We start from the raw sequence: 15,162 nt of genomic DNA on the forward strand, positions 1-15,162 counted from the left end.
TAAACTCTCCTAAGTTAGGGTCTTCATGACTAGTGTTGCCAGCTGCCAAAATTTGTAGGATCCATGCATGCTTCCACCAAGGTGGACATGGAAAAGAGGTGGCTTAGCTCACGTTTCGAGTCTTTATCCCATATGAGAGAGAGGAGTATTTTTTTCCTTTTCTTTTTTTCTTTTTCCTTGAGGCAAAACTGATGTGCTACAGTCGTGAAGCACTTAGTTGTTCAAAGAAACAGGCATAACTACCTGCTGGCACTGATGTGCCTGCAGACAGCAGTGTGGCATTTATTACAGTTGGAGATAGATGGCCTTAAAATCATCTGTGTGCTGCACAAAAAAACCCCAAATACCATACACAACAAAATCAACATTCTCCAGCAGCTGATCAAAAGCAGCAAGCATCACTCATAACAACAGCTGCCCTGGGTGAAATTCGTTCTCCTCTGAGTGTCTTTTATGTCTGGCAATGTGTGCATCACAACTTTATACAGCTTCCAAAAATAATTTGTTTAAAAGGTTCCTGGTTTATATTTGTTTCCTCATCTGTCATCTAAATAGATGAAATGAAACTTTATTAAAAGCCAGGCTTTGACTAGGAGACAAAATGAGTGGGTTTTGTCACTTTATTAAAACTCTGCGTGTGCTGGAATTAATTATGTGCCTTTTGAAAAATACAAAGAACTCACTATTGTAGGACAATAGCAACTTGATGGAGAACAGCAATAATATGGTGTCATCAGTCTGTTTTTCTACACAGCTGCTGAGCTGCAGTTTGCTGTCCCAGCACTGTTTTTTTCATGCTGCAAGGCCAAAAGCTGCTTTGATTCATGGTTATTTGCTAGCACTGCAAGTGTGAAACTCTTCATTCTGCAAGGATATCCACTCCAATGTGGCTGTTCTAGCAGTAGGGTAAGGATGCTTGCAGTTTGTGGGCTTCACCACCATGAGGAGATGCATTCTGCACCCTCCATGGTCACTTCATTCACACTGGAGACTGAGCATGAATCACACCTGAGTGTGCATGAACCAAATCACCACGAGGAGTGAACTTGAGAGTCCACCTAGGGAGTCTGTTGGGTGCCACCTTCACACTGAGCACCTGAATGCCACCAGAAGATGCAGGGCTGCCCCTCAGCACCAGGCCACACTGTTCCCCTCCACTGCTCCCTTTGCTGGTTTGCATTCAGCTGCCTGCAAAGCTGCATCCCTGATGTCAGACCTTAATAATCCCTAATGAAAGAAATGCCTGTACCGGGAATAAAAAAACAATAAAATTAAAATCTTTCATGAGTCACAGCAACCCAAGGCTGGCACTGCTTTGCCAGGAGTCTGAGTCAGCTCAGGCAGCAGCCACCAGCCCTTGGCCCTGCTCTCTAGCACAAGGAGCAGATGTGTTCTGGTGCTGCTGGGCCATGAAGGATGGGCAGAGCCCTGGTGTGGGCACCTGCGGTTGTTTGCCTGCAGTTCAATACAGCTGGGACTCTGCTCACTCAGGTGCATCCTGCAGGGTAGGGGGGCTCAGTTCTGCTGCCTCCATCTCCTGCAGTGCTCAGCAGCAAGTAACACATGTTATTTCACATCAGCATGGTGAAACACCTCCCTCTGCACCCAAATCACCAGACACAAAAAGTCAGCAACAAAGCTTTTAATTTTTATTAAAATAAACTGTAACTTTTCCATGTCCTTCGCTTTATTCCTATAAGGAATGGCTTAATATGAGAGTTTGTTAATGTAGGATTGGTTTTACAATGTATGCTGAGGCAAAAAAAACCCCTAAACAACAGACCAGACAAATCCTATCTTCAATACATCAGGTTTTGCTCCCTTCCTGGGGGGTGGAGAATATGGAGGGTGACACTGCATGGCTTTAGTACAATAGGAGTGTAGGTACAAGAGACTGTTGGGTTCCATCTCCCTCCGTTCCCTGATCACATCCCACCTGTAGGAGCACTGGGAGACCCACACAGCTTCCTGCCTTGGACCAGAGACACAGCTCCTCCAGGGTGGGGCTGGAAAGCTCATGCATGGGGCTGGCATCAATAAGCAAACATGCAGATGCCACCATTTGAAGATCCCTTCAAATTTGACTTAAATCCTCTGAGAATCAGGAAGAAGAGCCAAAACTTGTTCTAATGAAAGGGTTGTCTTTTCCTTAGTAGGAGGGCCAAACCAAAAGGCTACTCCTAATGCAGAGCACAGCTGCTGCACTGCAGCTGGGGCCAGAGCCCGCTGGAGGTGTCTGGCTGGCTTCCCTGGGTTTGCACCATTCCCTACTCCTGTTTGCACTCAGTGTTCCACCGAGGAACACTACAGAGCTGGGAGTCACTGCTGGTCTAACATCACCCTCCCCTTCTTGAGCTACATGTAGTTCAGATTGGTTCAGTTGCCTGTTAAACACAATTCTTGATACATGAGAGGTGGAAATAGTTAACAGAAAGTGGAGAAACATCATCATTTGTAATGGTATTTTTTACATTCGACTGTTAGCAAAGGAAAAATAACCAAGTTAACATTTAGTACCATAGTCAGGATGATTTTTTGTATGTGTATTTCTGTCATGGGACTAAGATATAAAGCTTAGGATGGCAAATATGCATCTCTACTAAATAATGCAAACTGTGCTCACACACAATTCAGAGCTGGCAGCTCTGGCTGCGCTGCCTCATCTGTAGAAGACAAAAGCAAGCCCCTGGTAAAGCTGAAGGGATGCTTCTGCCCCTCTCCTGCCCTGGCCCCCTGGCTTGCCTGAGGTTTGTGTTCCTTGGTGCTGCTGCCCAAAGGTGCTGTGGGGTGTGGCAGCACGGGGAGCCCCTCGCTCAGCCCCTGGCACAGGGAGTGCTGCTGAGCAGGGCGGGGAGGAGGTGGCACGCTGGTTGCTCTGCCATATGGCACCTGGCACAGGCTGTGCTTCACATTACATTCTGCTGGCTGGCTGTGTTCAATGGCTGCTCCTTGGGCGTACCCAAAATACTTGCCCGATAGAAAAGCCCTAAGAAAAGCAATGGAGCAGAGCTGTACTTGTAAAATTTATAGGGGTACCTTTCAGAGGCCCCTTAAGATCAGAAGTTGGTCTTTAGAGAAACCTTGGGTGTGTCTGCCCCTCATTTATGCAGTTCAAGGCATTCTTCAGAACCACCTCCCTTGTCCACTGCCTCTTGTGCTGCTGATGTACGTCCTCAGCTGTTCAGGGTCAAAAACTTCTCCTGGCTTACTGCTCCACCGAGGGCAGACCCTCCTGCTCACCAGCACTTGGTGGGAATGTGGCACTGTCACCACCTGGGAGCTCAGTGTTCTCCTGCCGCTGGCGCACCTGCCTGCTGGCTACTCGCTGCTGCTGCTCCTTCAGCTCACTGTAGGATCGGGAGAAGGTATGGAAGATGGACGTGACCGGGAATGCCATCAGCAAAATGCCGCTCAGGATGCTGCTCAGGGCCACCACCTGTCCGGGGATGCTGCGAGGCACCATGTCCCCGTAGCCGACGGTTGTCATGGAGATCACAGCCCACCAGTAGCTGGTGGGGACGCTGGTGAACTCCTGCTTGGCGCCCAGCTCGCTCTCAGCCAGGTAGACCAGGGGCGAGAAGAGCGCCATGGCCACGCAGAGGAAGAGCAGCAGCAGCCCGAACTCGCGGGTGCAGCGGCGCACGGTGAGCCCCAGCGTCTGCAGCCCCAGCGAGTGCCGCGCCAGCCGCATCACGTACAGGATGCGCAGCGCCCGCAGGAAGCGCAGCACCAGCCCCACGCGCTCCAGGTACTTGTTCCCGGCCCCCCCGCCCGGCCTGCTGCCGCTGCTGCTGCTGTTGGTGGAAAGCACGTCCACAAGGAGGGAGATGTAGAAAGGCAGGATGGCCAGGATGTCGATGATGTTGAGCGGGGTTTTCAGGAAAGCGCACTTGTTCTCCGCCTGGATGGAGCGCAGCAGGAACTCAAAGGAAAACCACGCCACGCACACCGTCTCCAGCACAAAGATGTCGTAGCACTTCCGTGAGCACTCACCCTGGGGAGGAGTGGGAAACACGTACAAGAGGGAAGAGACAGATTTAGCCAGGCAGTGAAACAAAGAGTCAGTTCTTAAAGGAATGCACCATGTGAAAGTGATACGAATTGTGATGTACCAAAGCAAAATCATGGCTGCTGAGAGGAACTAAAACCGGAGGCTACACGTATTGTGGGAATCCAGGATATTCCCCTGGCTTCCCTGGATGCCTCAAGAACCGGGTCAGGGGCTCAAAGGCCTTGGCACAGTGCCCAAGACCCAGGTGGGTTTGATCTCAGTCCGTGGGAAAAATTACCATCATTATGGGAAGAATTACAAGTCACAAAAAATAAGAGCATAAATTGGATTGTTAGAAGGCAGAAAAGTGATTTTATAGAATTGTTTGTAATAAGGGGTCTGGAGCCAAGATGGAGGAATTTGGGTGTGGTATGTCTTTCTTTCTTCTTCTTCGTGGCATCCATCTTTTGGGTTGGTTGGCACTTCTGGATTGGTTTGGCAGAAAGCAGGACAGTGCAATTTAAGTGTCATGTATTGGAAAGTAATTGTAAACATCATGTACGTAATTCACAGTATGAAAGATAAGGCGTGCCCAGAGGGCAGGCAGTGTGCCTCTGACTGACATGCTAGACAGACCTCTGTAAATCAGAGAAAGAATTCCTTAGATAAGAAAGAATAAACAACCTTGGAAACCTCAGGAAACAGCTTCTGACTCTTCCTTTGGTGCTCCAGCTGTGAGCTGGAAAAACAAGAACTCTAACACCAGCAAATGTGCGGTGAGTGATCTCAGGCTCAAAGAGATGTCACCAGTCACAATGTTTGACTACAGGACAGGTGAACAATGCTCTGGAGTGTCCCAAAGCTGCCAAGGACTTGGTGGGATCTTATCAGCCTACTGCTAAAAGGCCAGTGGCTCACACTTCATTTCTAACCAAGACTTTAACACCTTTGAAAAAGGATTAATACAAGATTCATGGACTGTGATAAATGTGTGCTCCTTCCTTCCCTTCCTGATCAATAATAAATTGCTTACTAATGGCTCATAAACACCTACAGCATTTTAAGTGATATGCTTGGAGTTATCTATAATCTATTATTCACTAAATACAGTACATATTTTATATTCCAGTGAACATTTATTAACACACTACCCCTACAGTCAAAAGCTTATATAAAGTGCTGAGAAATGTAGGCATTTCTGAAAGAAAAAATACCACAGTATAGAGTGGGTATGGAGAGATAAGTGTTTTAGTTCCTGCACCTGTAACAACTGGTGGCCTTCCCCAAGCTTTCTTCCCCTGCTCTTCCCTGCAGGCTCACTTGGTGGCAAATAAAGAGAGCTCTGGCTCTTTAGTTATGATGCTTGTAAACAAGTCAGCCTCAGTGCACTGGAAAGGCAATAAACAATAATGCTGGTGATGGCCACTCCTTGGCTGTTAATACTGTGACAATTCTCTGCTATATCACTCTTGGTACCTCCAGCTGAATAATAACTTCTCTAAATGAACAAATTTTGATGTGAACAATTATAGGGCTAGTGCTGTTTCCTCCGTACATGCTTGTATAAATGCTCGTGTATGGGGGCTTTGTGTGGAAGGCAAGTGTATACTTATTTAAGGCAAGTGTATATTTATGCAGTGTGCCAGTCTGAACAGTTTGTGAAACAGTTTGTTGTAAGGAGTCCATCCATGCTAGTGGGGTGTGTGACTCCCACTGGATGCAACAGGTGTTGGGCTCCAATGCCCAGCCTTGTTTTACATGCCTATGCCAAATTATAGCAATAAAACATCAGTAGACAATGGTGAGGCCATTTCAGCACTGCAGAAACTGAGAAGCTGGCACACCTATAAACAGTTCTGCCCACATACTCAGCCACAGGAGCCTTTGGCTCCAGAGAGCAAGGAAAATTTTAATGCACAGCACCACATCCTAACTTCATCCCTCTGGAAGTGTGTGTGCACAGGCTTTTTCCCTGTTTGGAAAGAAAGAGCAGAAGACTGATGAGGCTTTTGCCCTCTTCACTAACTTCAGCCTTCCCCAAATTGTGGAGGGACTGGGTATGGTTCAAAGGCTGCTGCACTGCCAGCAGTGTCATCACACTGAATGCAAAGCCTTGGGTTATCTCAATATGACAATCAAAATGCTGAGGCACCCTGCACGTGTTACACGTAAGAAGAGACTGAGATAATAACAAGAGATGTCAACAAGAAAAACAGATGTGAAAAGAAATCCTCAGAGCCAGCATTTATGGTCCTTGTAGTAACCACAGTAAAAGATTGTAATGCCTTGTGTTTATGGATTTTTGTTTTGTATTCTCCTTCCAACTGGCACATGATGTACCTCCCACTGTTTCCCAGGGGGTCATGCTGATATGGAGAGAAAAATTACTTGTCCCATTGAAATTACTGTCAAGATTTTAAACATATTGCAGAGAGGAATGATAATCTTATTTTACCAGTACAGTATCTCAGATAGCCTGTCTTTAAATTCCAATTTTTGATAGGTGTGAACACTAGAAGGAGCCTTATTTATATCTGCCTCACCAAACTAATTTGGTCATAAGTAAGTATTTTTGTCACAGTCAAAATACATAGGATATAAGATTTTGTTTCTAGGAGCTTTCCTCCTATCACAGCATAATCATGTTGTCAGGCTCTCCTATCAAATACAGAATCAAGATGCTTTCACATTCCAACATAAATCTGGCTCTGTGAGCCAGAGACAAAGCTGGCTCTTTGTCTCTGACAAAGTCAGTGGAAGGACTCTGCCTGTGCCACTGTAACATCTCTCCTTATGACCCCAAACCCAATATTGTCCCAGAGCTCTGCTGCCTGGGAATCTCTCATCAGGATATGCTGGATCTCACACCTAAAGACAATGGCTGGAGGTGATTTGCAGCTCTTCATCCTAACCTTGCAGGTGTTTAAAAGGATCAGACTGAGGTGTTAAGATGACAACCCAGAGAAGAATAGCTATGGCTGGTGTAAAGCAACAGCAGTGACAAGGTAAATATCCAAATGTGCAAATTTGCTTCCCCTGACAGGTGCACCATTACTTGGACCACCATCTCTGTAGAAACTTGGATACACCTTTCCTTCAGAGCCCCATCTGGCAGGAAGTGTTCTGGACTGTGATGTACATGTATAGACCTTCCATGCCACTAAAAGTTTTAGGAAAGTCAGTGAAGCCTATGGAGAGTTTAGCCTTAAAATAAACCTACAAAATCACTAAGGTGATTAATAGCTAATTTGGCACCTAATTCCTCCAGCACTTTCTATTAGCTGCATATGGAAAAGAGACTCTCTGAAGTGCTTCTGTGTGTTAGTTTTGGTGTAGGAGAAAACAGGAGTGAAGATTATTCCTCACTAATGGGCTACCAGGGAAGATGGCTTGTGCCCACACTCTGACATGTTTATCCTGTGTAGGTCACAGACTTAAAGCATTGCTATTTATGCCTTCAATCTTCCTGCAGAACTACATCCCCAAGTGTGGGAGCAGCCTGGCAACCTTTGTTCAGCCAAGCTGAAGAAGCTTGATGGAATGTGGAGCCTGGATAATCCAACGCTGCAGAACCAAGCTGCATCTTTGCCCATCAAGATAATGAGGAGCTGACATTTCCTCCATCCACAGCCAGTGCTGGGCCCTGGCTTTTTACCACTCATCCCACTCTCCACAAATAATATGAGAGTCAAAATGTTTACTTTCAGTACACTGGAGTGATAGTGTTCTACTACACAGAGGTCACTTCAACAGGATAAGGCAATCCCCCCTTCCAGCTAATGCATAACCATGTCCAGCAACTTGCTCAGTATCCTTATTAACCTATCACAATCTGAACAAGTCAGGCTCTGTCCAAAGGCTGTCATAAGAATAAGAGAGTCTGAACATGCTTTTAGAAAACAGATCTGTGTTTCAATCAACCTGACAGAGGTCTCTTTCTTCCACTAATAAAATGTCTTTCTATCCCTTGGACCATCTTTCAGTATCATCTAGGTGTGACCTATTACTATCCTTACATGTTATCAAAAACAACAACACAAAATTGTATTTGATGTTATTCGCATTTCATTTCTTTCAGTTGCAGCTGCTTTTCATTGCTGATTTTTTTCCTGTTTGACTACAGCATTGGTTAAGAAAGGGGGAAAAAAAAGGCAGCTTTTTGCTTTCTAAAGATTCTAACTATGTGTTCCTGTCCAACTGGAATTGTAAATCTGCCTGTTTTTTTGAGGTTTTTCCGTTCAAGAAAACAAAGCAAAAATTCTCAGAAAGGCACACACACAGATGGAAAAAAACAAACCAAAACCAGGAATTAATCAGCCATTGGAACACAAAAAACCCCAAGTCCTAACAGAATACGGCATCCTGCTCAAAATAGGTCTTCATCAAATCTGTATGTTCGCAAAAAAGATTGAGCTATACCAACTTGTGGCCATAAACATGTTCATTAACAACATACTGCCTTTCACTTTTTATAAGCAAAACAGCTCTTCCTTATACCAAGTAACGAAATTTCTTCACCCTGTAATCTAATGGATACATTTTTAGCACTACTTTTTCATATTTAGACTGATGAAATTGAGCTGCAGGGAAAACAGTTGCTCTTCACAAAGTGTGTATATTTATCTATCTGTCCACATTTGTTTCTTTGAAACTGCAAGTAGTTTTTTTTGTTTGTTTTGTTTTTTTTTTTTTTTTTCTTTTTTTGTGCAGAAATTTCTTGAGTATGGGAAATTATCTGTAGCTGCACAGGATTTGGGGGCTACATACTAATGTCAACACAGGGCACAAGGAAATAAAGTGAGAAAGGGATCAGTGAGTAATTCTGTGCAGTCCAATTAAAGTGAGTCTCCTTCATTAGGACCTATAGAAATTTGCTGTCGAAAAGCCAAGCACAGCATCCTTCTTCTGGAGAAACATTTTCTTTGCCAGAAGTTCCTTTGGCAAAAGGAAAATGACAAAAAGGAAAAATGGTGTCACTCGAGTTCAAATCCATCTGTATTCATTGTTCTGTATGGCCTGTTTAAAAGTTGCAAACATCTTTCAGAAACATTTTGGTTTGGCTTGCAGGGTCCATTTCACTTGTGCTTTCCTGTACTGAGCCTTGGAAAAATTCTCTACTGTGTCTTGTGTGACTTCTTGGCCCTGCCTTTGTCCTCTGTCTCCTGAGAAGAAATTATGACTCTTCCTTAGATTCTTGCAGGCCTTGACATCATCTTCTAATCCCTCTGCATCAGAAGATGTCAAAAGCCAGATCACCTCTAACTGCCTCAGTTCTTGTGCTGTTTTCCATTCACTTTTTTGTAAGGTCAGCAGCTCCACAGCACTTTGAAGGAAGAAGTTTCAATGCTGCCCACTTTGACCCCATAGTGAGATTTCCCTTACTATCAAATCTGTATGTTAATAAAAAAAGAAACCCCGACAAAAGTACTTACATAAGCTTGAAAATCATGACATTTCTAAAACGATATTTTTGTTCATGTCCACTTGTTACTTGAGCCTTTCAGGTCACACATTTCAAGTGTTTCTTTGTGCACATCAGATCAAACTCTTTTAACAACAATGTGAAACTTGAAATTCTGATGCAACTGAGATCTTGGCATCAGAGATGTGTCTTGCAGACAAAGAGACCAACAAGTCTGCCTACAGTCCCCAGCCCAGAGGCTTAGGGTGTTCCTCCTGGACTGGGGTGGGAGGCTGAGCTGCCTGTATCAATGAACATCTGCAGGGTGACTCAGAGGACAGACACTCCTCCACTACCAACTATTCAGCAGCCCAACACTTGGAGCCTTTGCTGGGCTTTGGAGAGACCCTGCTCCTACTCCTATGAGAGCAGGGTGGAAGCTTTCACCTGGCTCTGTCCCAGTGTGTGGGAGTGCCTGGAGCACTGGGTGCTGGGTCATCAGCCCTCTCTTGTCACTGTAAAATGAACAAGCCTTTCCTGAGAAAAATTCCAGCAAAAGAGCAACATTCCCAGAAATATGCCTCACCAACGAGACCCAAAGATATTGCTCATGCTGGCACTTTCTGATGAAAGGCAATTTTCTGATGAAAAGTGATTTTCTGGTGAAAGCATCCAGGTAATTTTCACAGCAGGGCTAAGTGCACGACTCCTGCGATGTGTCCTACCTGGGAAGGGCAGCATCACACCCTGCCTGCTCTGGGCTCAGGAGCTTCCCTCACTCTGACCACCCACAGACAGGGGGAATGCAGCTCAGGCTGCTGCCACTGACGCCAGGGTCAGGCTGAACTCGCAGTCAGCCTGCTCCGAATATTTCCCTGTGCTCCCCAACAAAGATGATTCAGATAACTGCACAGCCTGTCCTCAAAGCTGGCTGGCTATGAAGTTAAAGTAACAGTTTCTGTTTTTAAAGTCACCAAAGGGCCATGAAAGAGTCCTCAGCTTATTGCTATCCACATTTGATCCCTAACTCGAGTTTAGTTCCTGCTTTACCTTCAGCCCAGCTGCCAGCAAAGGTAACCTGTGCCTTCCAAGGGAGGGAGGGCTGCTGCTACCTTTGAGCAGCCCTGTTATGGACATAAGACAACTCTTGTACAACTTGTCTTTGTTGAGGAGAAAGCTGAGGAGATGGGCAGGAGCTACACCTGCTTACCCCTCTGGATTTCCCTTGATCCTGCGACAGCACAGCCCCAAAATGCCACTTCTCAAAACCCCTCAGCCTGTCATTTTCATCCTGCCAGTGAAGCTGCAAATAAACAAGGAATATCAACGGGAACAAGGGAGATGCCAAAAGACTGGCAGCTGCTAGAAGGTGATTGCAGGGTGTGCTAAAATACCCAGCCAGAGTCTCATCAGCTTGTGGAATTGCATTCTGTGCTATTCACTTGCAGTCATGCAGCCAAGATACCTGCATGTGCCTTTCATACATCTCAAATTCCTCCTCTGACTAGTAACTGTGAAGCCATCTGCCTATGATCATGGAGATCTCAGAAAAGGGTCTGGGAGTTGATGGTAGGGAAGAGAAGACCACGTGAGCACTTCACAGTGACTACCCTTGCAGAATAAAAAGAGAGGAGAGATGGCACTCCTGATCCAGGAGGCTGCAGAGGGAACCAACTGTGTTTCCTTGGGTTACTCTGCCCAATCCACAAGCAGCTGCTGCTTTGGGCCATCTCAGTCCCAAACTGTACACACAAAATTAGACAAGCAGGCCTTGGGTTCCTAAGCCATCAATATTGAGCTTTGAGACCTGTTTAACTGACACCTTTTTCCCTGGAAATGCTACGATGTCTGCATGGACTGGGCATATACAACTGAATTGTGGACAAGGACACAGACTCGAGGGACTCAATCCCCTACCTACCAGGCAAGACTTACTGTGATCCCAAGGCTTTCTTCCATTTCCCTACCTCCTTCACCTACTGCCCCTGACACATGCAGATATATTCTCTGGTCCACTATCCTGCCTCTTTTTGCCCCTGCAGAGTTGTTGAGAAGAATGGGAAGCAGCTAAGTAGTGCTACAGAAGCACAAAATGCCCTCCCATGAATAGCTTCTTCTAAACTAGCTCTCCTCATGCCTGCACCCTTTTTTAGCATGCACTTTTCCAAAAGCAACAGTATTTGCTACAGGAAAAAAAAAATGCTATCTGGCTCTACTTTATGGAAAGAAACCAAAACCTAAAATCAGCAAGAAGCAGGAAACACAGAAAGAATAAAACAGACCATGAAATATCAATGAAACAGAGCACCATCAACTTGCCTGATTTTCAGATTTTCTGCAGATGCGTCCAGGAGTGACAGGGAAGGGCAGCACCATCAGCTGAATAACTGCAATAACAGCAGGGGAGGTAGGAGGGTGAAGGAAAGGGACCTCACATGCTCAGTCTGTACTGGCTATGTGCAAAGGGCCAGAGAAGAAACAGCTACACCAGCTTTCAGAACCTGGACTCCAGAAGACACAGGAGGTTCCAAAAAGAACAGGGAAGACCAGAGACCTTTCAGATGAAGCTTCTCAGTTTTGAGGGCTGGTGGTGTGATGTAGCTCCCATGAGAACAGGGGTCTGTGCTCACCTCAGAGGAACCTCTCCAAGCCCTGCCTGACCATAAGGTTTGGATGGCAAAGGAAATGCTCTCTTGGGGCTGCTAGAGTTGGCCCTTAGGGATCCTCACCTGACTGGCCCACAGCTTTTGTCTGTGCATGAGTGTAAGACATAAGCAGGCTGCTACTAATATTTAGAGAATTACAGCCTATATGTACAAGAATAGATTTACGGCCATTTTCTTGAAAAAATATTCTAAATCAAAACACTACTTTTGTACCTGGGGTCTGCTCTGGCAATTTTACAACCATTCAGTGCCATTGGGACACTGTCTGAAGATGAACAGCTACACAGGCAGACACAGTTGCAGGAGAACAAGGTATTGTATTTGAAACTCCTCGAGTCCCATGGCATTTGAGGCAGGATTTCACAGCCCATATGGCTTGCCTGTCTTTGCCCTGCAGCTGACCCCTGTCTGGGAAACACCTGTGGGTGACACAGGGGTCCAGGTGTGCCGACCATTCCTGCACAGCCCACTGTGCTTGGACCAGGCACAACCTGCCCAGCCTGGCCTCAGGGGGCAGCTCAGCACAGAGGAATTGTTAATCAGTCACTGCCACTGACAGAGGCAGGAAGGCAGGAAAAAGAATGATGATTTCACCAAGACAAGGTGTCCTCCAAAGAATGGTTTCAATTTAGAAACACCAGTGTTCTTAGCATTTCTGACTAAAATTACCTTGAATTTTCTATTTCTAGATTTCCAGATTTCCAGAATGCTTTTCTTGGGTTTGACCCACTTTTTCAGTGAATTGAAAGTAAAAATCCCCAGGAGAATAATAAAGCAGTAAGAGTGTCCTTGCTGACAAGTGTTTCCCTCTTCCCCTGGTTTTACATTAATAGACATCTTCCTTCTCAGTCTCCTCTTTTCTAGTTCTGATAGAGGCATCAGAGCATTTAAGTTTACAATGCTTTTCTTAAAAAAATCCAATATCTATAAATCTAAGCAAATGCTTGATCCTGAGCTTTCATGTGAATAAGCTGTTACACTGCAACTTAGAGATTTCTCAATTGTATTTTCTATCCTAGTACTCTGAAAACAAGACAGACTCAGTTGTCACTTGGAAAAGCTTGAGCAATGTGGTACTTGGCACTTGCAGCACACCTGCTCCTCACAGACAGGGCAGAATTGCAGAAATAAAGATGAGGGCTATCTCACTTAAAACAATCCAGCATAAAACTGCAGAATCAGAGCAGGGCTGAGTTCCTGCCAAGGACACTTGGGTGCAGCTTGAACAGCTTCCCCAGGGAATGGGAACACCTGCACAACCCTCCAAAAGAACCAGCCCAAGGGAGACAGGGCTGTGACAAAGCAGTGGCATTCCCAATGCTTTCACACCTACCTAATGCCAGGGGAAAAGATGATGTTGGGGGCACCTGGCTGTGCTCACAGGTATCTACTGCCTAGGACTGTGATCTTCTAAACGCAGCATCCTCTTTCCATCTTCTCCTCCTCAAGCTTGTCTCACATTACAAAAGAACCTCAGTCTTGTTCTCCCTCTCTCACTAATTATGTTAAAAGATAAACTAATTCTTAATGGCATTTTAAAGTGTCTTTTCCCCTCTTATTTATCCCAGTTTCTTCCCTCTTTCAATCATTTTTTTGAAGCTCTTCTCCTCCTGCCTCCTACTCACTGCCAGTTCTGTTTTACTGACCCATATTAATTTTACTGTTTTCTGCAACCCTGTAAACTGCTGTAAGATCTGGGGGTGTCTGTTTTCTCCCTTGGAGGAAAGGAGGACACAGTCAAGCTTCCTGTTTTCCTTTGACATTTTTTTCCAAACCTGCATCTCTCCCCACTCAGTCTCCATTTATCCTCTTATCTGAGAGCAAGGGAAGGATTTGCTTGTGTTGCCTGTGGGAAGATTTGCCTTCCTGCTGGTAGCAGCTCAGGCACAGCTGGCAGTGAGCTCCTGCAGTGCCCTTGCACTGAAATGCTTTAAGCTGGGATGGATTTTTAGGCAGTGGATGTGACCACAGCAAAACCACACACGCTTTCATATTCTCTTTCTGCTCAAGACAACAGTAAAAACAGAGCTTTCTGTGACAGCAGGGCAGCATACAAGAGCTTACCTTAAAACACCCAACATTTCTACTCTGTATGAAGGCAACAAGCTGCAGACTGGGAGAAAATCTCTGCAGTGTCTGCTCACAGTCAGTCAGAGCAGAGACTTCAGGAGAGTGCTGCAATTTCTCTTGCCACCATCTCTACCCAGGGTACCAGGGGCCAAGTTCCCACCACAGGATGTATTGGATGGCTGGGACTTTCACAATATTCTCTGTATTTCCTATTTGAATCCAGGCTCAGAGAATGAGGTGAGGCAGAGGGGGAGGGATTGCTATGGAAGGTGAGGGTAGAGTGAGTGAATGGCCAGAGGGGTGGGCTGGCACATGTCCTGGTGAACAGCCTGTTCCAGCTGTGGCTAAGCCCCACCAGTACATGCCCCAGCCCCTGTGGCATCCCCTACAAACACAGTCAGTGCTGCACAAAACACCTGGGATAGGATGCTGCCTTCATGGGATCAGACTCCTGCCACATCACTCTTCAGAGAGCTTCCAGGCTTCTGAACTTTTTCTGGCTGCCCTTGCCTTTAATCACAATTACGAACTGTCACTGCTCATTTCATCTTACTGATGCCTTCAGGTCTGAATATTCACGAGGGCCAAGGAAGTCCCAGACAGTGAGAAGATGTACAGCACCTTGCTGGCAGCTCCTGCACCAGTGAGCCAGGGACAGGATGGCAATGGCTTAGCATCCTGGAAGGGCAGAAGAGGCTCCTGAGCTGATTCCCTGTGGAGCAGAGGATCTTGCAAAGTGGCTCATGAATCATATGCATGGCTGCAGTTGAGCTGAGTTGTAATGTTTAGAAGGACTGACAGAATGTACTTAAAAACTCTGTGAGATGCACGCAAGCATGTCTAGATAAATGGTTTCCATTGTTAATTACCCACACTGAAACACACTTTAATTCAGAGCATGAGTTTGTCCAGCTGCAGCTTTCAGTTATTTCAGTTCACTGCTTCCCACAGATGTTCTCCTATTATGATTCCCACTGCATTAAAAGCACTTCTAGTGTCTCACTGTAAAGCAGAACTTCCAGATTTTAAACCAT

At 45.7% G+C, this 15,162-nt stretch overlaps 1 protein-coding gene across 4 annotated transcripts in view; it reads right to left on the reverse strand.

Annotated features, from left to right (window-relative positions):
* Positions 1–1,627: 1,627 nt before the first annotated feature.
* KCNG2 (potassium voltage-gated channel modifier subfamily G member 2) overlaps positions 1,628–15,162 on the reverse strand; it is a 51,432-nt gene continuing 37,897 nt past the window's right edge. For all 4 annotated transcript variants that reach the window (XM_079299736.1, XM_079299737.1, XM_079299738.1 and 1 more), the window contains one exon: positions 1,628–3,994. In XM_079299736.1, coding sequence (XP_079155862.1) covers positions 3,206–3,994 — 789 coding nt within the window. In that variant the 3' untranslated portion in view covers positions 1,628–3,205. The remainder of the gene's footprint in view (positions 3,995–15,162) is intronic.

This window comes from Erithacus rubecula (genome assembly GCF_903797595.1).
Source record: "Erithacus rubecula genome assembly, chromosome: 3".
Taxonomy (NCBI): domain Eukaryota; kingdom Metazoa; phylum Chordata; class Aves; order Passeriformes; family Muscicapidae; genus Erithacus; species Erithacus rubecula.